The sequence below is a fragment of the Pipistrellus kuhlii genome, unplaced genomic scaffold, assembly GCF_014108245.1.
Source record: "Pipistrellus kuhlii isolate mPipKuh1 unplaced genomic scaffold, mPipKuh1.p scaffold_m20_p_22, whole genome shotgun sequence".
Taxonomy (NCBI): domain Eukaryota; kingdom Metazoa; phylum Chordata; class Mammalia; order Chiroptera; family Vespertilionidae; genus Pipistrellus; species Pipistrellus kuhlii.
In genome coordinates this window covers 4,524,589-4,546,744 of record NW_023425521.1, presented here as the reverse complement: position 1 = coordinate 4,546,744, position 22,156 = coordinate 4,524,589, and the positions used below count along the sequence as shown (strand labels likewise).

The following is a 22,156-nucleotide window of genomic DNA, read 5'->3' as shown; positions in this document are numbered from 1 at the left end:
TCACACGTCCTGTATGACAGTTTTGCTCAGAGACAGACCATTAGCCACTCACTCGGAGTCTATATAATTTGATGTTCACAGTCAGGACTGATCTATCCCGACTCGCACACACAGTTTCAACAACAGGGATCGTCTGGTTTTCCGTGATCCCGCACGACAGGAACCCCTATTGTCTGAAGGAAGGGACAGGCACGAACCAGCAACAGCTGTCGGTAATGAGAGGGGCACGTGGTGGATCAGAACTCATCAAACAAAGCCAGGCCTCTGTAGTAGGAGTCTCAGCATATTTAGAAAGGGGACAAGCAGCCGTACCTTCCTCCATAGTCCCTGAAAACACCCCTCTGTCAGCACAGGACAGTAACTCACTGGCAGCGAAGGGTGCCTCAGACTTGCATGGACGTTCATGCCTGCCCACTAGTTAAGAAGGCAGAGAAGCAAGTTTTCCAGTGCCAGGCAAGCACGTGCCTTAGACAAAGTGAACATCAGCATCGTGATGCTTGAAGACATGGAAATATCCTCTTGGGTAAAGCAACTCAACCAACAGAACTGGATATGTGAGGTGTCACCTTATGTCTAAAGCTGACATCCCTGCGGGTCGGCACTGAATAAACCCGCCACCCCCATCCCCAAACGCAGCGGCTACTTCGCTCCGGTACAAAGAATCAGGGCCAACTTGCCGGTGACACTTTAATGAAGGAAATGTGTCCTTTTGTGATATGCCCCCTTTCCGCTCATGTTTTCTGCTCCAGAGGGGTACAGTGGAAAACAACAGATAAACACCAATACATGGGACTTCCCACAGATGCTCTTCTGGATGACAGAGTTCATGGAAAAACCTGCCCCTTGCCACACCTGGGATTCCTGGGTGGTCACGTGGCTGGACGAGGTGGTCCTCCAGGCCCCCTCCAAGGTGGACGTCCCAGGACACAGTTACCTGACCCAGCGAACGGGAACCCAGTGAGCGTCCTTGCCCAGGCTCTCCAGGAGCGCTCTGAGCTGGCTGCACGCGCTCTGCAGATCCTCCCTCACCAGCACGGCGTCCACCAGGTGCCCGTAGTGCTGGTCTATGAAGGCGGCGGAGGCGGACATCTCTCCCTGCTCCTCATCCTGCGAGGAAAGGGGGGGCAGTTATGGAGCAGCAGGGTGGTTCCCCGCCCCCTCAAACAGGAAACCTGCACCCTGTGTCATGCCCCAAGCTCTCGTTTTGAAGTGATGATTGATGACTATGGTCCACGAGAAACCGACCGTGTACACAAAGAACAGAGTGGAGGGGGAATATCCCATCAGACTTCCAAGGAAGTGAATGGGCAGTAGACAAAAATCACTCGTCGTCCAGTCAGCCATTCACAAAATGTCTACTCAGGACCCGTTAATCGCAAGCCATGAGATGAAGTCAATTAAAAACGACTTGGGGTTGGCTTAGTTCAGCAGATGTGTGACATTCAGGTACCCATTCTCAGGAAGAGAGGGTGGAAACCCAGACAAAACCACCCCTATCTCAATCGACTGCCCTACCTCAGGCCTTCTGGTCACTTGACCAAGGAACTCTGACCAACAGGCAAAATGGAGCGATGGCCTTTTGCAGGAGGCGCAAGCACCCTTGTACAATGGCAGCAGGCCCAGTTAGGCCTTTAGAAAAGAAATGATTTAAACCTTCGCTGGCTTGGCTCAGTGGCTAGAGCGCTGGCCTGCGGACTGAAGGGTCCATGGTTTGCTTCCAGTCAAGGGCACATGCATGAGTTGTGGGCTCAATCCCCAGTAGGGGGTGTGCAAGAGGTAGCCAATCGATGATTCTTTCATTGTTGTTGATTTATCTCTATCTCCCTCTTCCTCTCTGAAATCAATTTTTTTAAAATATATTTTATTGATTTTGTACAGAGAGGAAGTGAGAGAGATAGAGAGTTAGAAACATCGATGAGAGAGAGTCATCGATCAGCTGCCTCTTGCACACCCCCTACTGGGGATATGCTTGCAACTAAGGTACATGCCCCTGACCGGAATCGAACCCCGGTCCCTTCAGTCCCCAAGCCGACGCTCTATCCATTGAGCCAAACCAGTCTCTGAAATCAATTTTTTAAAAAAAAATTTTAATTAAAAAAAAAGAAAGAAAGAAAGAAATGGCCAATTTTAAACTTACAAATGGGGCTGCTATGTCCTCACAAGCCGGGGACATGGGTGGCATCTTCCTTTTTTCCTGGATTGCAGGCTTTACGAAGACAACATAGGGCTTGAACTCTGAGGTCCTCAGCTGTCTCAGTGCCTGAGAAGACATGTTCAGAAACATTATCTACTTTGAAAATATTTTGTTGTGAAACATAGTTTTCAAATGCTCAAGAATGGTGTGTGTCACATGATCTCAAGGGTAAAGGTTCTGACTGTACGGTCACATGACAATGAGCTCCCACGGGGCAGATCACCTGCTCCTTTCCTCCCTCTCCACGCTGACGTTCACAGTGGACTCAACAGGAGACCTGGAGGCCGACTTGCTGAGAAGGGGGGTTCCACAGCCTCTGCTCCCAGAGTTGTCATCTCTCCTGGCTCTGACCCCTCAAGCTCTGATGAACCTCCTTACCCTTCTCTACCTGCCCAGCCCTGAGGGGTGAGCCAGCAGAACTCAATGTGTATCTATTTAGGCATCAACTTGGGCTACATTAATTCAGAATGTGTGCTATCGCCCAAACCTCCTACTGATATTAAAAAAATAAAATAAAATAAAAGGTTTGTTCATCAAATGAAGACACTAAGAACTTGAAACAAATTGTGAAGACTGCAGAAGATTTTCAATAGGCAAAGGTCCTATTCATGCATGGCCTCTATTTGGAAACACTGGTATTAAACTATATGTGTTCAATTTGCAGCCAAAACAATAAAAACCACTTTCCAGATAAAATCCTGAAATTAAGACTTTTCATGTTGACTGCCAACTCCCAGTAACTCCAAGTTAGGGAGGGTTTTCCTTATACATATAATGTGCTTTTTGGAACTTGTTTCAAGCAAACTTCTATACAATAAAGCCTATAGCTTATATCAAAACCAGAGTGCTGTTTCCATAGAGGAATAAAAAAATCTCCAGGTTGAGGTCAAAGCTTAGAAGTGTTTCTCAAAGACAAGGTGAATGAGAGGAGCACACACTGCCGGCAGGTGTGCAAGACGGAAAGTGTTTCTGCAACACTTCACAGGGACAGGTCTCCCCTTTCCCCCTTCAAACTGTTCTCCGGACCGCCTCCCTCAGTGCTTCCTACACCACGACTTCCCTCGTCCTGTTCAAGGAGGAGGTGTGCCAATGCGAAAATGCGAAGAGTGGAGTCCCAGCCTCAGCGAGGCACTAACATCTACGTCCTGTCCCATCGCCACAAGCCACCCTCGCCTGCATGACTTACTCCAGGCAGAGATTCCGATCCTGGGTCTCTGGCTGCCAAGGGGGTCCATGACTCCCTACAGTTTTAATGCAGTTTTTGTGTACAGTGGTGCATATGTTGGGGTGCGAAGCTTTCATTTGCTTCTCAAAAGGAGACCCCAATTTTAACATCCAGGGCTCTAGACTAAAACTCCCTTAAACTGAGGTCAAATATGCTGTACAAGGTACAATCCTCCAGTTTATAAATTCCATCAATAAAACATGGCCAACGGCCCCAGGAACTCACGTCTGGCTCTGCATCCACCAAACAAACTTTGTTTTTGGCCATCACCGCGTGAATGGCATCCAGGCTGGTCCCGTAGAGGTTTTCCTTATATTCCCCGTGCTCCAGGAACCTAAAACACAAAGGGGGAAAGCCCTGTAGTTCCCGAGCTTGCCTAAAGTAGCACAGAAACATGGATGGACTTCCACCAGGATCCTCTCCCCCTCCTCCTCCCGCTTTCCCGAAGCCGCCCTCCTGGAGGTCAAGCGGGAACACTGGCCAGAGGCTAAAGGGCCAGCCGGCCCGTCCAGCCAGCGCACCTGTTGTGATGTACGCCGGCCTCGAAGGCTTGCTTAGAGACAAAGTGGTACTCCACCCCCTCCTTCTCGTGGCTCTTCCGGGGTCTGGTGGTATCTTTTAAAGAAAGAACAAGGAAAGCTGGGCGAAGAGGTGTCACATGACAGCGGGTGAGACCAGCAGGGAGCCTGTGCCCTCATTCGGCATTCACTGAGGCTTCCTACAGAAACCAAGGGCTTCCATCCATCCCGTGCCTCTGTGCCAGGCCCGGGGCCCTTTCCAGGCGCGTCGCTGACTCACACAGCTCTTGGATGTGGGCAAAAGGAGGGAGGCCTCCGAGGAAAGGACACCGAGACGTGCAGCGAGGTGAGGCGCCGTATCAATGACCCAGAGCCGGCAGGGAACAGAGCCAAGGTCCGAACGCTCTGCCTCATGTCCCGTGTGTGCCCTGAGCACTCTGCCAAACTGCCTCCATGATGCTGCGGCTTCTAAAGAATCACTGAGAAGATCCCCCAGGCCTACACATTCCTGAGCCCCTCGAGGCACACACATAGGTAACCTTACTGAATGCTTTTAGTTCTTGGTTCAACTGTTTCTCATTTTGAGAGACAGGAGACATCTGTGGATGAGATGTAGCTTCTCACACAATTTCATAGCACATAGAGTTTGCTGGTGGATAACATGCATCCAATTCTACTGCCCTCGAGCTGCTGCCTCAGAGGGTCCTAGTGGACCACTCAGGGTGGGTCATTCTCATCACGCCTGGGTCCCACGATCTGCATAGAGCAGGCAGCGCCTGGCAGTCCCTCAAACCCCAAATGAGGATGAGGATGGATACAGGGAGTCAAGGCCCCATGAAATATTCACGTTATTCCCCCTGCCCCAACACACACACACACACACACACACACACACACAGGCACACACACGAGCCCTCTTACGTGGAACAGCAACACCAAAGTGCTGTGGGTCCTCCGCCACCACCTTCTGCTTCAGCTCGTGCAGCCGGGCTCCCAGGGACCCTGGGGAGGGAAGAGAAGGCTGACAAGAGACCCTGCCGGCCTCCCTGCCCGCTCCTCCAGGCAGGAAGCCAGCCCACTCCCCGGAGACGCAGCGTCACCTACCGATCAGCACCACCAGGCGGGGCCGCCTACTGGGCTGGTGCTGGTACCTGGTCACCTCCTCATAGGTCAGCAGCTCCGGAAGCTCCGTGGCTGCAGACACCTTTCCTTCCTGCGGACTTCCCGGTCTCCCCCTGCGGCCCAGCCGGAAGCTCCTCCGAAGGCCAGCTTTGGGGGAAGGGCAGGGGACACCATGACCTCTGTCCCAGGACCTCCCACTGAAGACTCTTCCCACCTGGCCTAACCTGGAGGTGGGTCTGAGTCCCACTGGCCTCTCCCAACCTCCTCCGGATACAGAAAGGGGCTGATCAAGACACACAGTAATAGGATGGAAGGGTGACCACCCGGCATCCGAAAGTAGGGACCCAGGTCCCTGTTTTACTTGGCACGGGACTGACCATGAATAGGTCATCCCCTCTCTGAACCTCAATTTCCTCGTGTGTGAAATGGAAATACAGATCCACAGATGCAATGTGTGCATTGGGTCCTGGGTCAGTGGAAGATGCTCTAAGATGCTGTTGGGATAAGTGTCAACATAAATGGTATTATACGTATCGATATATAAGCATGCATATAATAGAATTACGCGCATGTTAAATTCCCCGAGTGTGGTCGCTGCCCTGGGTTATATAAGAGAATGTCATTGTCCTTAGGGACCATGTGGATTCTGGTCAAGGGCATGTACCTTGGTTGCGGGCACGTCCCCAGTGGGGGGGGGGGGGGGTTTGCAGGAGGCAGCTGATTGATGTTTCTCTCTCATCGATGTTTCTAGCTCTCTATTCCTCTCTCTGTGTAAAAAAAAAATCAATAAAATATATTTTAAAAAGAAAGTTGCCTGTCTCTCAGATCTCTGAAAAGATGGACCAAAATGAAAGAAGCGAAGGTACTTGGGAAACTAGTCTAAGGCTCCGTTGCGGTACAGTGGTGCTGTCACCACTGAATAAACTACAGGGAGATCACAGGAGCGAGACAGTCAGTATTAACCGAGGGGTCCGCGTCAGGCTCTGCTCTCAGCAGCTGCTGAGCGCTGAGGTTGCTGAAGGCCGGGGCAGGTCAGTCCCTCCTCTGCAGGCAGACGGAGGGGAATGTGGGTCCCACAGGCCCTACCTGGGCGCTCAGATCACTCTGTCTGTCTCTCCCTGCCCCAGGAGCCCGCGGGGCCTGTGCATGGCGTGGAAGAGGGTGTTGGGGGGAAGACATTTGTCCCAGGATCTCTCTGCTACTTACCCACATAGTGCCCCTTGAGGTACCCCTCGCAGTCACAGGTCTCTGAGAACCAAACGGAGAGGGAGTCCAGTGAGCCATCTGGGCACAGACCCAAGCCCAGAGGCGCCCGGCCCCTGGATGGCCAGGAAGAGCCTCTGGGATTGTGTCTCAGGAGAAATCCCATGTCCTGGCTCCCCCAAAAGCCAAGTTCTTCTCTTTAGCTCAGTTCTCCATGCTTATTCCCCAGCCCCGTCCCTCTGAGTCAGGATCCCTGTGAATAAGGAGGGAACATCACCAGCCCTGCCCGCCTCCTGTCCCGCGCCTCCTACCCAGCCAGTTACAATCAGCCCAGCCAGAGTCCTGGGGAGGCTGAGCCCTGTGCCCACCAGCTCCGCAACCTCAGGAGCAGGCTGGCCCAGCTGGCAGAGTAGGGAGAGGCGGGCAAAGAGCAGGGGGGCACAGCCACCCCGGAGTTAGGGGGTGGGGAGGAACCAGTCCCTCTGGCCCCAGACATTCCACAGAAACGGGGCCTCGTCCATGCACAAGGGGGACAAACACCAGGCCTACCTTTGTCACAAGGCTGATCATCTGCGGTTTGCACAAAAGACAGATGGAACAGCGTTAGCGGAGGCGACAGGAGGCCCTGCGGCCGGGAGACAGCCACCGCCAAGCGAGCCTGAGGAGCCCTCCATCTGTTCCCTCTCTCTCCTCCGGCAAACCTGTGATCCGAGCTGGGCTGCATCGTTAAACCGGGACCTGCTCTCCCGAGTCTTCCTGTGTGTGTCTCATTAGCAGCTCAGAGAAAGCCAGCTCATCCCTGGCGTCGGCAGCCTCAAGGCCAGTTTACCCAGCAGCCCTTGGACTGACAGCGGGCGTGGGCAGCAGCCACCACGCCAGGGGAGCAGCTTAGTCTAGGACCGTGGTTGGCAAACTGCGGCTCTCGAGCTACATGCGGCTCTTTGGCCCCTGGAATGTGGCTCTTCCACAAGAAACCACGGCCTGGGCGAGTCTATTTTGAAGAAGTGGCGTTAGAAGAAGTTTAAGTTTAAAAAATGTGGCTCTCCAAAGAAATGTCCATCGTCGTCCTGTTGATATTTGGCTCTGCGGACTGATGAGTTTGCCTACCACTGGGCTAGGATGCCTGCAGTGGGCAAGCTCCCTCTCCAGGCCCCACCGGGGCGCCCTGATCACAGGCTCCCCGACAACACGGCCTCAGCCCTGGGCCCACTCCCTTGGCCTCATGAGTAAGGTGACCAGACGTCCTGATTTTTAACAGTTTTCCCCGTGTCCCCCGGCGTGGCGCGGGACAGATTGTTAAAAATCGGGACTGTCCTGACAAAAGCGGGACGTCTGGTCACCTTTACTCATGAGCCTGTTCCCCCAGCTTGGAAAAGGAGGTGCTCTGACCCCACTGCTTCACAGGCTGTGGTGACGATTACAAGGGAGAAGGCAGGTGGGTGTGTTTTCTAAAAGGGAATGTGCTACACGCAGTGGAGCTGGCAGAAAAAATACAGAACCCTGGGCTAAATCTGATTTCAGAAAACCAAGGAGTCAGCATTTAGGATAAGGACAGCCCGTGCGATATTTGGAACAAATGTAGTTACACAAAGAAGTTACTTGTTGTTTATGTGAAATTCAAACTTAATGGAACATCTTGATTTTTATTTTTTGCCAAATCTGATCCCTCACACGGCAGCACAGGATCTCCAGAGCTGTCCCCCCAAATCCGAGGCCCCTAAACTGACAGGACCAGAGTGCCCCTTGGGGCTGTAATGAAAGCTGGGGACCTTTCCCACACACGGACAAACAGCCAGACACACGCGCAAACACGCAAACACACACACGCACACAGGCACACACGCACATGCACGCACACGCACGCACACACACGCACGCGCGCACACGCACACGCACGCACACACGCGCGCACATGCACACGTACACACACGCACACACGCACACACGCACACACGCTTGCACACAGTTTTGGGAGAGGCGTTACTTCGCCCTCAATGTCATCCTTGAGCTCCTCTCAGAGCATAGATCCCCTAACATAACCCCCATTTCCCTCCTCCCCCCTGCCGCCCCTCCTTCCTCTGGAGGCGGGGAGATCAGAGAGGGCCCTCGGTGCTTCCTCTTGCCCAGCACCGGCTTCTTCCTGGCACAAAGCCCCCAGGTCCTAACCCCGGCCCCTCCCCTACGTGCCATCCCTGCCAATCTACTCACAGGGGGGCTTCCTGAGGCTCTGAGGGCTCGGCAGGGTGCCCGTGGCTCTCCGGTAGCTCAGGCGCCTGTGGGCAAGGAGATGGGCAGGCCCGTGAGCTGGGCCACGGAACCAATCAGGGGGGTCTTACAGAAAACGTGGAGAAACTGGTGCTGGATCCTACAGGGGGCACAGCCTGGCAGTCTGAGGGCCTTCTGAGTTCCAGGGAAGAGGGACACTCACTGGTTCACGGGGGAAAGAAACGGAGTCTCCTGCTCTGGGAGACACTTGCCCAGCACAAAGGGTCACACACGGGGATCCAGCCCAAAGGGTCCCACACTGGGATCCAGCCCAAAGGGTCACACACCGGGATCCAGCCCAAAGGGTCACACACGGGGATCCAGCCCAAAGGGTCACACATGGGGATCCAGCCCAAAGGGTCACACACGGGGATCCAGCCCCAAGGGTCACACACCGGGATCCAGCCCAAAGAGTCCCACATGGGGATCCAGCCCAAAGGGTCACACACCGGGATCCAGCCCAAAGGGATCCGTGGGTTTGCCCTGCACCCATTCCTCTGCCACCCCAGAACCACCCCCTTGCAGCACCCCCAGACCCACCTTTCCTGGAACTGCTTGGAGGGGATCAGGCCGGCTCGAAGGTTGGTGTCCCCCACGCGCTTGGCCTGCCACCACGTGGGGTCGTCCTGGCTCACCACCTCCAGGACCTGCCTGCGCTGGAAGGGCAGGCCGGCCTCCTGGCAGGGGATGGCCCGGTCCTCCCGCGGGTCGTAGTGGAAGAGGGCGCGCATGAACACCTGCAGGGGACGGGCTCCATGAGGCGGCCCTTCACCGCGGAGACACAGACATCCGCGCCACACGGACAGCCAAATGACAACGACCGTTCGCAACGGGGAAGCCTTGAGAATAGACAGCTAATCAGACACATACCGCACATGTTTTCTTACTGTTCTTCGACGTGTTGGGTATTAGAGTCAGGAAATCCCTCAAGAACCAGAACATTAACAGATGGGCCCCTTGTCTCCAATATCTTTTTCCAACCTAAACACTTCCTTAATTACCTGATCTGCTTGTGCTTAGCATACACAATGCCACAAGGAGGCCTGGGGACAAAAAGTGAAGGCGAGCACAATCCGTAATTCAAATGCGATTTCTGATAAGCTAACTGGCCCTGAAGAAGGCAGCAGCCATCTGTTAAGTAAGTAATCGAGATGTTTTGGTCAGAACACAAATACCAATAAAACTGCTGTTACTGACATCATTTTTCAGTGGGTACTTGACACCCACATTTTTTACAGCTCAATCCTGACTCATCTGTCACACGTTCGTTTGTTCGCTTGTTCCGCTAATCCGTCTCTCCCCTTTACCCTGAAGTCACCCCCTCTAGAAAAGATGGCGAGAAGACACAGCGTGTTGTCACACTTCCTGGTTCTCTTCTATAATCCAGTGGCCTGGGTTTATTTATTTCTATTTGGGCCCAATTACTGAACAGCAAATAAACAAAAAAATAAAAAATAAAAAAATCCAGAGGGCTTCCTTAGGGCACTGATTTTCAACCTTTTTCATCTCATGACACACATATAAACTAAGTACTAAAATTCTGTGACACAAACACACACAAAATATATTTTTTTTTTTGCCAATCTCAAAAACAAAATAGGTATAATTTTGATTCATTCACACCAGATGGCTATTGTTGTATTGGCTGTTGTCATATTTTTATTTGACAATCTAAAGGAAAGAGGTCAGTGCCCCTGACTAAATAGTCAGGTATTGCATGTTTAAAAAAAATTCTGTCAGCAAAAAATAAAATAAATAAAAATGTCTGACAGCACACTGGTTGAAAATCACTGCCTTGAGCAGACTCAAATCTATTCTTTTATCCCCTCCAGAAAAGATTCAGCCAGACGACAGTAAAGACAGGTATAGCAAGGACAGATACCCTCATCAAGCATGTCACCAAGGTCTCAAACACTCAGAAGAGAGTAAAATCCTCGATGGCCAGCCCAGATCAAGCTTCTGGCTCAAGGAAAAATACGCAGGAAAGATGAGGTAAGGGGACTGGAAAGCCACGTTCTCGCCCTGTCTCCAGTGAAAACGCTCAACAGCTGCAGCGTGGGGACCACATTAACTCGTCCCCGGAAGAATCACCTTCCTTCCAGCGAGAGTCCATGTTATGGACCCCTGGGATGCAACGGGAGAGTGCAAACACCTCATTGCTTCATTTGTTTTAAAAAAAACTGACATCGAACACAATGTCCCTCGCTAATCCCCATTCGTTAAGGTATTTATTGACATCGCTCTGTGCCAGGTGCTGGAATGACCCTTTCTTGCACTTAGTACTGAGGAGGGCTGGGGCTGGGAATCAGCTTTCTTGAAACATTGGCATGCTCCCTGCCTTCCACCCATGAAAAGCATGCAACTGCCCTCGCTGGTTTGGCTCAGTGGGTAGAGCATCGGCCTGCGGACGGAAGGGTCCCTCCCGGGTTCGATTCCGGTCAAGGGCACACGCCTGAGTTGCGGGCTCCATCCCCAGTGGGGGGCGTGCAGGAGGCAGCCGATCAATGATTCTCTCATCATTGATGTTTCTATCTCTCTTTCCCTCTCCCGTTCCCTCTGAAATAAAAAATATATTTAAAAAAAAAAGGAAAGAAAAGCTGGCAATTCATTATATTCTCCTTTCTGCCTTGGCTGCGAGGGCAGTTCAGATCCAAATGTTTTGAAACCAAATAATATCCTCACCTGTCATCTCTGCCCCCACCCTAAGCTCACGTCTCAGCCAGGCTTTGACTACAGCCTCTAGCCAGGTCTCCCTGCCTCCATCTCCACCTGCTCCGCCCTCCTCCACGTGCCTAACACACAAACATGGCTGCATCACTCCCCTTAAAAAAAACACCAAACAAACAAAAAAAAAAACCACAGCCCAGCCGGTATGGTTTAGACTGTTGAGTGCCAACCTATGAACCAGGAGGTCACGGCTCGATTCCCAGTCAGGGCCAATGCCTGGGTTGCGGGCTCCATCCCCAGTGTAGGAGATAGCCATCAATGATTCTCTCTCAACATTGATGTTTCTATCTCTCTCCCTCTCCCTTCCTCTCTGAAATCAATAAAAAAAATATTTTTTAAAAACCACAAAACAAAAACACAGGCCTTAAGGTAATTCAGAAGACAGCCCTAACCCACCTCCCCCACGCCCAGGCCCCACCCCAATATACACTCCTCTCCGCTGCTGGGAGCTTCTGTAAATGCAGGCCTCTCTGCCTGAACTTCCTCCACCTCCTCACCAGGGACCCGCTCCCCTCACCCTCCTCCAGCCTCACCCCTCTGCCTCCCGGCGACACTGCCGTGGCATCTGTGACCCCGCAGAGATCATCCCATGGCACTGGTCAGGGGCAGGGAAAGACCTGCTCCCCAGCTGCCCCTGAACGAGGAAGCCTCAAAGCTCCTCATCAACCCGTCGCCAGCATCTGGCAGGGCACCTGGTCCAGAGGAGCGGCCCCGCAAAGGGAGACTACACAACGGAATCAATGGCAGCCACTTAACTGTCCCAGCGCCAGCACAGCCGGCACCTTCTCCTCCGCCGCAGGGCCCCATTTTCTATCTCAATCACAATGTCTTAGTCAGCTGGGTACAAATGGATGCATCCCTTTGTGACAGGATCCCCATCTACAGAGCACAGGTTCTGAGGACCAGATGCACCACGCCTTCCCAGAGGGCCATTCCGAAGGCAGGGCTGGAGCCCTCCCCGCCCCTCCAGCTCCCACGTACCTTGCTCTCCTTTAGCCGGTCCTCCTCCTGGGTGGCCGGGATGATTTTCAGGGTGATGGATCCCTGGGACTGAGCCTGAAAGGAGAGAGCGCGCAGGCTCATCACCCCCGGGTCCAGCCCTCCAGGCGTTCACAGCTCCCCTCCCAGGTCTGAAAACTCACTGCCTCCCCGGGGGCCCCCCTTCTGTGGTGGCACCGGCTGAATTAACAAAGCAAAACCCAAACGCCAATACCTGCATTTCTGACCAAAGGACACAAGATTTTTTTTTTATTGATTTTTTATAGGAAGGAAGGGAGAGGGATACGGGGTTAGAAACATTGATGAGAGAGAAACATGATGAGAGAAAAACATCGACCAGCTGCCTCTTGCACATCCCCCTACCGGGGATGTGCCCACAACCAAGGTACATGCATGCCCTTGACGGGAATCGAACCTGGGACCCTTCAGTCCGCAGGCCGACGCTCTATCCACTGAGCCAAACCGGGTAGGGCCCGAGAGACATAAGATGTTAAATAAGGCCCCGAGGACACTGCATATACCGAATCCAGCTTTGCATTCCCCCCTGACCTCTCGTGCCCCACAGGGCTGCCCTCTCTCCTTCCTCCTGGGTTATTTTTAATAACCTGGCCCAGCTTCCTTTTCCTCCTTCCTGCCCGATTGGGGGCTGCTTCCCAATCAGTACTTTCCTCTTTGCTTCCATCCTCCCCAGTGGGGTCTCCAACCCCAGGCCACTCCTGTCTCCCCAGGGGTTCCTCTTCCCTCTGCCTGACAGAGACCTCCCACCCCACATGGGGGACCCGTGAGGAAGAAGCTGACAGCCCATGAGAGCACCTCCCACTGGTCTCCCTGGCCCTGCATCGCCCTGGAACACAAGGTCGGTGCCCAGAATCAGGGAAAGGGCAGGGAGACAGGAAGGCTTGAAGGGGCTGCCTGCAGCCAGGCAGCCTTAAAGAGCCAGCCTTCTCTCTTCACATCTCATCCTGCTTCTGCCCCCACCTGGCGTGGCTCAGTGGTTGAGCGCCAACCTATGAACCAGGAAGTCAGGGTTCAATTCCAGGTCAAGGGCACGTGCCCGGGTTGCAGGCTCAATGTCCAGTGTGGGGTGTGCAGGAGGCAGCCGATCAATGATTCTCTCTCATCATCGATGTTTCTATATCTCTCTCCCTCTCCCTGCCTCTCTGAAATCAATAAAAAAATATATATTTTTTTTAATAAATTATTTTTTTTTAAGTTAGCAAGGAGTGTCCTGTGGGGGAGGATGCTGCGGACACAGAGGACAGGACTGTGACTGGGGCTCTTCACCATCTCGGTTTTGACCTGAACTCCCACAATGGACTCTGGAGGCTGTTACAGCCCAGCACAGACGTGAAGTGCTGTAGCCTTTTCCGGGCGTTTACATCCTAATGGTCACCACACATGGGACGAGAAATCACCCCCGTCCTTGCTTTCCGGACAGGAAATCAAACTCTGAACGATTGGATGACTTGCCCAAGGCTGCACCACTAGAAAGCGGCGGAGGCAGGATTCAAACCCAGGCCTCTCTGAGCCCAAATCCCTTGCTTGGGGCCTCCCTGGGCTTCAACCTCTTAGTCCATATTCCTCGGTCCTTTAGAAGAGGGGACCCTTTTGAAGGGAGCCTCCCAGAAGAAAGGGTGCTGGAGGTGGGGGGAGGGACTGAAGAGAGGGTCTGCGAGAGGCAGGCGGGCTCCTCCTGCCCCCCACCCCGCACCCCGGGCCCGTAAGGCCACTCTGCCTGCGGCTCCCGTGGAAACAGGGAGGCCGAGCCAGATGCCACCCTGGCTCTGGAAGCACCGGCCTGGGTCCCCGGAACACCACCAAGCCCCCAGCACCCGCGCGGCACAGACCAGGATCTGGCTGATCTCGTCGGGCCGCTTGTGCAGGACTGTGATCCCGTTCACCTCCCGGAGCTCGTCCCCGACGTGGACCAGGCCTAGGAGACAGCGGAGCGACCGTTAGCACAGGGAAGGCGCGCGAAGCGCGGGCGCCGCTGGGCGGGGGTGAGCGGAGCCCCTCCAGCGTGCTGGGAGCCTCACTCAGCCTCACAGCCTCACCCCCACCCGGTGGAACCGCCGGGTGCACGCCGGCAGCCGAGATCCAGGAAAAGCACGCAGCCTGCCCAAGGCCACGCTGCCGAGCCACGGAGCCCGGGTTCGAACACAGGCACGGTGATGTAGAAAGACTGTTCTTCCTGCTGCAGCCTCTGCTTCTTTAAAAACTGCGTTAACTCCTCACCTGCCTGGGGTTTCAGACACACTCCAAGGACGTCCCTCTCCGATCTTAACAGGAAAGCATACAAGCGCCGGGGCGCTGGCACCCAAGTGTGAAACACACCTGCCTGCGGCCTCCGCGGTCGTGCCAAGCTCTCTGGGCCCTGGGCCCTACGTGCTACTGAACGCGGACACTGGCCCAGCTGTGTCAGCACCGCCCAGGAGGCGGCTAGGGGTACAGAATCCGGGGCCCACCTATGACCTGCTGAATCAGAATCGCCTTTTAACACGATGCTGGGGCCAGTGGGAGTGGGGGTGGTTGCTCGTGTTTGAGCAGCTCTGGTCCACGAGTCTCCACACAATGACCCCAGGCTTGGGGACGACGCTCCCCGCACAGGAGGTTTGCCTCTGACTCAGGAGTTCTTCCCCACACAGCGACGTGCAACTTTTCTTCCCAAACAGATCCGGGATGTGAAACACCCCCCGCCCCCCCCGCCTTCTGTAACAGCGCAACTAGGTGATGGGGAACGGTGTCCCTGCCCCCACCCAGTTAGGAACTACCCACCAAGCCCAGGCTGCACGCATGAGTCCTGACCCCCCCCCCCCCCAATCTCTCTGTGTCTGAGAGATCTTCAAACAATTCCATTTTCTACCAGGCTGGTGAAAGAGAACCACAGCCCCACTCCCCATTCCCAGAACATCCCAAACAGGTGGCCCCGGAGGAGGGGGGAAGAGACCCGTGGCCAAAGGGGGCAGGCCGGGGGATAAAGGCCAGGCGGGCATGGAGGCCACTCACCACTCCGGTCCGCAGCGCCCCCTCGCATGATCCTGGCCACCACCACGGCCCCCGAGTGCTCGTCCCGGCGGATGGTGGCGCCCTGCATCAGAGACCGGGCAGGCAGGCTCCTCAGAAGCGCCCACAAACCTCAAGTTTCAACACCCTGGACCCCACAGCCTCCCCATCCCTCCCTCTGTCGTCAGAGAGCAGGCCAGAGGGGACCTTTCTGATGCTGAGGATGCAGCAACACTGGCATCGCTCATCAGTCCGGCACTGCACGTCACCGTGTGAGCAACGCACAGGGACACAATGCCGGCCTCATGTTGGACACGAGGGCTCAGAGAAGGGAAGCATCCTCAAGGTCACCCCGCTGAGTAGGAGGAAAGCTTGTGATGCCAAATCCAGAGCTTTCTCTCTCATACCACAGCCACTGCCTCTTGCAAAGGCATTTAATAATGAGGCGAGCCTGTGCCAGCAAATCCTTATCCTGCCTCCAGCCAATCGCAGGGCCTTCTGTTGCCGAAGGGAATCAACGATGCCCCAACCGGGGATTCAGGACCAAAACGTGGTCCGTGAAGCACAGAAGAGAGGTTATCTGGGATGAGAAGGATCTAATCGGCCCTCAGTTTCGTGGACACTGAGTGGCAGGGCAGGGTGGCAGTCGGTCAAGAGCTAAGCTTCGGAGCTGGACGGCCCTGGGTTTGAATCCACGCTGGTGTTTACTAAAAGCATGCGGCCGTGGGGTAACACTGACCTCACGGGGTTGTGCAAGGATGACATTAGGTAGACTATAAAGGCACTCAGCACACAGTAAGTGCTCAATACGTGCTCGCCATTTACCTTCGGCTGTAACGGCAAACACTTTGGTGCACTTACCGCTAACTTCCTTTGTGTCGTCTATTGGAGCACGTAAGATAAATGCTGCTGGGAAGAGAGGCCCCGTGGCTTCTTGCCCCCTAGACCTCCCTGCTTCCCAGCGTGTGTCCACCCTTCCCTCCTTCTCCCATCTTAGCGGAGGGGCGCCTCCCGTCGAGGCCGGTCCCTCTGCCCTCCCTCCTTCACCCTCATCCCCAGTGGGGGGACTGCAGGAGGCAGCCGATGGATGATTCTGTCTCATCATTGATGTTTTTATCTCTCTCTCTCTCCCCTCTCTCTAAAAGTCAATAAAAACATTTAAAACAAAAACAAAAAAAAACACCTTGGCATTCTATGCCCACACCGGGCAGCTTCGATTGCCTGAATATTCTGTGCCATTTACCTTCCCATGGCTTTGCTCGTGCAGCCTACTTTGTGGAACTGCCCTTCTCCCTTTTCCTTCTAGGAAAATCCCTGTTCCTATTTTTTGGGATTCAGCACAGGCATCACCCCTTCCAGGAAACCCCCAGTCACCACCTCCTGCGAACTCCCAGAGAGAGGGCAGGAGCGAGGTCTTCGTCGCCTCTGCACTGCCTGCAGCCCACCGGGCGCCTGGCACACAGAGGGTGCACGGTGCGTCTGCCCAGGCGACGGGAGGAGGGAAACAGAGGCAGGCGAGAGCCTGCTCTGTCCGCAGAAGGGGATGCTCTGACCAGATGAGGTCATCTGGTGAAAGCTGAGGACAGGGAGTGCCAGCAGCGTGCTCTCGGGGCAAGCACTCAGTTCTCCGGACGTCCCCGACTTCCCTCCGTCTCATAAACAAGCCTGTCCCTCCGCCCGGTGAATCAGTGCTGAGCCAGGACCCACACGATAACCATCTGCCATTATCTGCCAGCCGGGGAGAGGAACAGCCGCTGCCCTGGGCTTCCCCGGGATCCAGAGCAGGGCCTGGCAAACGTTTGGTAAAGACCCAAGGGCTCTGCTCTGGATCCCTGGGGGCCGAGCAGCCTCCCGTGAAACTACTTAGCTCTGCCGCTGCAATGTAAAGGCGGCTGCAGACAACATGGAAAGGAACGGGATGGCTGTGTGCCAATAAAACTTTATTGACAAAACCTGGCGACGGGCTGGCTTTGGCCCTTGGGCTGTGGTTTGCCAGTTCAGAGCACGATGATGGGAGCTGCCCCGTACAGTCATGCAGGCTATTCACTGCACAAAGGAGCGTGGCCCCGGTGAAGAGAGGCTGTATCGGCCCAGGGGAAGGGGTACCCTGCGCACAAAAGCGGAACAGGGACCAGTCACAGCCCTGACGAAGCTGCCCTCCGTCACTCCCGCCAAGGACTCCAGGAGGGTCCCTTCCCCGGGTTTCCGGACGGTTTCCGGACGGGGCGGGGAAAAGGGGTGGGGGTGGGGTGCCGCCTACCAGGGGTTCCTTGTTCTTCACCAGGCGGACAATCTTCACCGATTCCTCCTCGAAGTCCTCGTCAATGTTGTCAGGCAGAGGTGGGAGAACGGGGTCGAAATTCTTCTGAGCAACCGTGTCATGCACCATGAGCATGGCCTGTCAGGAAAGCAGGAGACATGGAAGGCTGGCCCGGGCTCACAGGGCTCAGGCGGGGGCCTTGGCTGGGCAGTGGTCTGGGGGGGGAAGGGGATCTCGATTTCATGCCAGACAACCACCCCAGACTCTGATACTTCGGGTCCCTCCCTGAGGGGCCCCCTTTCCTCCGTTTCCCTACTGAGTGCTCAGGAGACACGGGCTGTGGGTGGGCGGGGCCGTGCCAGGACTACCCTGAGGTGGGGGGTGGACAGCAGCTGGAGCAGCTCCCTCTCGTCGCTGTGCACGGAGGCGGCCTGCAGCTCCTCCATCACCTGCAGGGCAACGAGACGGCGGCTGTGGGTGCTTGGCGCCTGCTGGGAGTCCCCGGGGAAAACCCCGCTCCCCAGACCCAGGCCCGGGCGCCCTCCCAGCCACTGCCCCAGCACCCAGGGGCACATGGACCCTCAGCCACCCAGGGGAACTCACACCGGGATCAGAAGAGCGTGAGCAGCTCCACAGGGCACACCTAACGGGCACACCTGTCCTCTGCACCCCACAGGGCACACCTAACGGGCACACCTGTCCTCTGCACCCCACAGGGCACACCTAACGGGCACACCTGTCCTCTGCACCCCACAGGGCACACCTAACGGGCACACCTGTCCTCTGCACCCCACAGGGCACACCTAACGGGCACACCTGTCCTCTGCACCCCACAGGGCACACCTAACGGGCACACCTGTCCTCTGCACCCCACAGGGCACACCTAACGGGCACACCTGTCCTCTGCACCCCACAGGGCACACCTAACGGGCACCCTACGCCACCTGTCCCCTCTGCACCCCACAGGGCCACACCTAACGGGCACACCTGTCCCTCTGCACCCCACAGGGCACAACCTAACGGGCACACCTGTCCTCTGCACCACCACAGGCAACCTAACGGGCACACTGTCCTCTGCCACCCACAAGGACAACCTAACGGGCACACCTGTCCTCTGCACCCCCACAGGGCACACCAAGGGCACACACCTGTCCTCTGCACCCCACAGGGCACACCTAAACGGGCACACCTGTCCTCTGCAGCCCCACAGGGGCACACCTAACGGGCACACCTGTCCTCTGCACCCCACAGGGCACACCTAACGGGCACACCTGTCCTCTGCACCCCACAGGGCACACCTAACGGGCACTAACTGTCCTCTGCACCCCACAGGGCACACCTAACGGGCACTAACTGTCCTCTGCATTGCGGGACTTGGGGAAAGCTGTCCCTGGTGCCATTTGCTCTAGGTGGACCTTCTCACTTAGGGCACTATCCTTTTGCCATTTTACAGACGAGAATTAAAGGAAAGATTAGATATCTTGCCTGAGGTCAGAGAGCTCGGAAGTGGCACAGCCAGGACTTGAACCTGGGCTTACGTGGCTCCATTACCTGTGCCCTCCTCACTACCTTCTCTTATCAATGGGGAAACTGGGGCTGAGAGAGGCTGAGTGACTTGTGTAAGGTGGCAGAGCTGGCAGTGAAGGCAGCGCTGTGCCTGGGAGCCTGGCGGCCTAACATCTCCATCACGGCACCCCGGGGAGCAGGAAGGAGGGGGTGTGCGCCCACAGGCTGCGCCCGCCCCTCGGCAGGCCGCCTCCTGGGGCGGCGTGAGCTCATCCAGGAGCTGGACTTAGTCATCAGCAGGGACAGCGATCCCCACACCGTGCAGCGCAGAGGACAGGCCCCCAGTAATCAGGACGCGCTCCGTTAAACAGCGAGAAGCCTGAGCCGGTAGCGGGGGTGGCTGCAGGTCCCCTGACCCCAGGACTTCACACTGGGCCTCTCCTGACACATTAGGGGTCTGGTTTGACCCGTTCCCACTGCCAGTCCTCAGCAGCTTGGGAACTGCAGGTCCGATCCAAATGCTCTCATTTCACAGCTGGGGAGGCAGCCTTTCTCGGGAACACAGCAAGTGGGCATCGGCGTGTCACCATGCTTCCAAGCCGAATCCAAGGCTCGCGAGCTCATCCCGGCCTGTTAGGAGGCCCAGGGAGGAGTGGAGGAGGAGGAGGAGGAGGAGGAGGAGGAGGAGGAGGAGGAGGATAAAGAGGAGGAGAAAAGGGAGGAGGAGGAGGAGTAGAAGAGGAGGAAGAGGAGGAAGGGGAGGAGGAAAAAGAGAAGGGTGAGGAGGAGAAGGAGGAGGAGGAGGAGGAGTAGAAGAGGAGGAAGAGGAGGAAGGGGAGGAGGAAAAAGAGAAGGGTGAGGAGGAGAAGGAGGAGGAGGAGGGGAAGAGATAATCTTCGCCCGGCTAAGCAAGGTGACGAGGCCAGATGACAGAGCACACGGGTGGGGAGAAGGCTGGCCCCAGAGGACAGCGTGGGGCTTACGTCCTCGGCGAGGGCCACGGCGCCGTGCAGGACCGGGGCTGGCCTTTGCCTCTCGTAACAGCGAAGCTTCTCGTGAATCTGCAAAGACAGCGATTTCCGGCTGGGACCTCCCGAGCCAGCTGCCCAGGTTTACCCTGGGCGCCACTCAGCCCGCCACGGCTGCAAACTGGGTCACCCCATGGCAGTGTCAGAGAAAGCCCTGCGCCGTGGGCTCCTGAAGGCTTCCAGGGCCGGGGGAGGCCCTAGGGTGACCTCCGGGGGCCTCAGCCAGCTCAGAAGACCTCCAGAAACCCTCACGAGGCAGGCTGAAAAGGAGCCGTACCTTCATTAAGTAACTGAGGCTCTTTTCACTGAACACGTCCTTCAGGAAGCCCATCTCCTCCTTGTGGTTGGAGTCAGGTCTGAGCTGAGAGGTCAGCAGCGCCAGGGTCTCATGCAAGCCTGCCGAGAGGGGAGGAGAACACAGTACAGACAACACAGGGTACCTCCATGGAGACGCCCGGGGGAAACCCCCAGTGAACCCCCAAACAGCACATCAGCGCTGTGCTGTGAACATCCCCTCACGTTCCCGAGAGCCAGCGCGGGCAGCAGCTGCTCTCTCTCCAGCCCGGAGGCCGGGCAGCTTCTCCCCGGGGCTCGGAGACCAGGCCCCGGGACCGCACTCACCAGAGTCCTCCGACAGCACCGGCATGTCTGCCCGTCAGACCCCCAGCGCCGCCCGATCCTGCCGGAAAGAGGGGAGCGGGGAGCTCCATCAAGCACATTCATTCAACAAACAGCGATGACACATCTCCTGTGTCTGTCCGCGGCCGACATGGGGACGGAGGGGACGGGAACCAATAACCCTGCTCAGTGTGTGCAGAATGGGGAGGGCGCCGGGCCTGGCTGGTGCCTGCACCGTGCCAAGCTCTGTGCTGGGGGGTTTCGTAGGACATTTTGCTCCGAGGAACAAATACTAATATTATTATTTTACTGATGGAAAAACAGAGGCTTAGAGGAATTCAGTGGCTCGCGGGTCAGCATCCATGCGTGGCCCCTGGCAGACAGCGGGTGCTCCCCTCCACCGCACCCCCCTTCCCCTGTGACCTTCTGTGGGGCTAGCCAAGCCCCTGGCCTGTCACACCTTCAACAAGTATCCGGCTGGGCCTACAAGCTCCCCTCCTTCCCCTCCATCCCCCAAACCCCCACCGGAAGGAAGCCTGCCCCGAGAACAGAGCGCACAGAGGGGGGGAAAGGAGAGCGCAGGGGGTCCTGCCTCGGGAGGCCCCCCAACTGCTCTGCAGCACGTGGACCTCAGAAAGTCCTCTTTCGGAAGGGGACTGGGAGAGCAATGCTTCATTCATTCCGGACACACGGGGCCAGCCCCTCTGGGCTGCACGGAGGTCACTGAGATGCATAAGAATGGGGGGACCCGGCCCTCCAGCCACAGCGCCCCCCGCCCCCTCCCCCCCAGTCCCCGTCCCCCACGCCAGACTCGCCCTCTGGCTCCTTCCAGCCCAGCACCCACCTCTCCCCGGGCGCACAGGCTCAGACACCCCCTCGCCTGCAGAGGGGCAAACAAGGAGCGGGGCTGAGCGGAGGAGAGGGAACCCTGGGGGCCCTGGCGGCCGGGAGGGAGCGGGGCGCCAGGGGATGGGGGTGCGGGAGGGGGGCCGGGAGCCGCGGGGCGGGGACTGCGCTCCCCCTGCCCCCAGCGGGGGCTCTGTGGGCCCTGGGGCTGCGGGGAGGCTCCGAGGCGGGTCTCTGCCCATCGGCCCACCCTCCGCGCCCCGCCCGGCCCTCCCGCCGCGGCCCCGGCCCGGTCCGCTCCCCGCGCGGTGCTTACCTGGCGCCGGTCCGCGCTCCGGCCCGGGAGCCACGCGGGGCCGGGAGCCTGGGCCGCCGGCTCCGCCTGCCCGGCCCCTCCCTGCCCGGCCCGCGAGGCGGCGGCGGAGCGGAGAAGGCGGGGCGAGGGGAGGGGGGGGAGGAGGAGGGGGAGCAGGAGGAGGGGGAGGGGGAAGGAGGAGGGGGAGCAGGAGGAGGGGGAAGGAGGAGGAGGGGAAGGGGGAGCAGGAGGAGGAAGAGGGGAAGGGGGAGCAGGAGGAGGAGGAGGGGAAAGGGGAGCAGGAGGAGGAGGAGGGGGAGCAGGAGGAGGAGGAGGGGGAGCAGGGG

General features: G+C 56.8%; 1 protein-coding gene across 2 annotated transcripts; it reads right to left on the bottom strand.

Moving 5' to 3' along the window:
- Positions 1 to 669: 669 nt before the first annotated feature.
- On the bottom strand, positions 670 to 21,955 carry MPP3 (MAGUK p55 scaffold protein 3). Of its 2 annotated transcripts, none has more exons than XM_045586211.1 (19): positions 21,831 to 21,955; positions 20,672 to 20,729; positions 20,328 to 20,446; positions 20,006 to 20,083; positions 17,885 to 17,965; positions 17,517 to 17,654; positions 15,260 to 15,341; positions 14,101 to 14,186; positions 12,236 to 12,310; positions 9,068 to 9,366; positions 8,471 to 8,535; positions 6,812 to 6,832; positions 6,266 to 6,307; positions 5,042 to 5,206; positions 4,859 to 4,939; positions 3,941 to 4,034; positions 3,645 to 3,753; positions 2,138 to 2,260; positions 670 to 1,107 (listed from the first exon to the last, which is right to left on the bottom strand). In XM_045586211.1, the coding sequence occupies exons 2-19, from the start codon at positions 20,694 to 20,696 to the stop codon at positions 931 to 933; spliced, it is 1,860 nt and encodes a 619-aa protein (XP_045442167.1). In that variant the 5' UTR covers positions 20,697 to 20,729; positions 21,831 to 21,955; the 3' UTR covers positions 670 to 930. The 2 variants fall into 2 exon arrangements, with proteins under 2 accessions (XP_045442167.1, XP_036307116.1); XM_036451223.2 differs by having other exon boundaries at positions 9,068 to 9,264; positions 21,831 to 21,954.
- Between the last annotated feature and the right edge of the window lie 201 nt (positions 21,956 to 22,156).

Coding starts and splice junctions, on each gene's coding strand:
- MPP3 (XM_045586211.1), bottom strand. CDS start 20,696: ATGCCGGTGCTGTCGGAGGACTCTG. Junction 20,447..20,671: donor GGTGCTGTCGGAGGACTCTG/GTGAGTGCGGTC, acceptor CCCTCTCGGCAG/GCTTGCATGAGACCCTGGCG. Junction 14,187..15,259: donor GGGCGCTGCGGACCGGAGTG/GTGAGTGGCCTC, acceptor GCTGTCTCCTAG/GCCTGGTCCACGTCGGGGAC.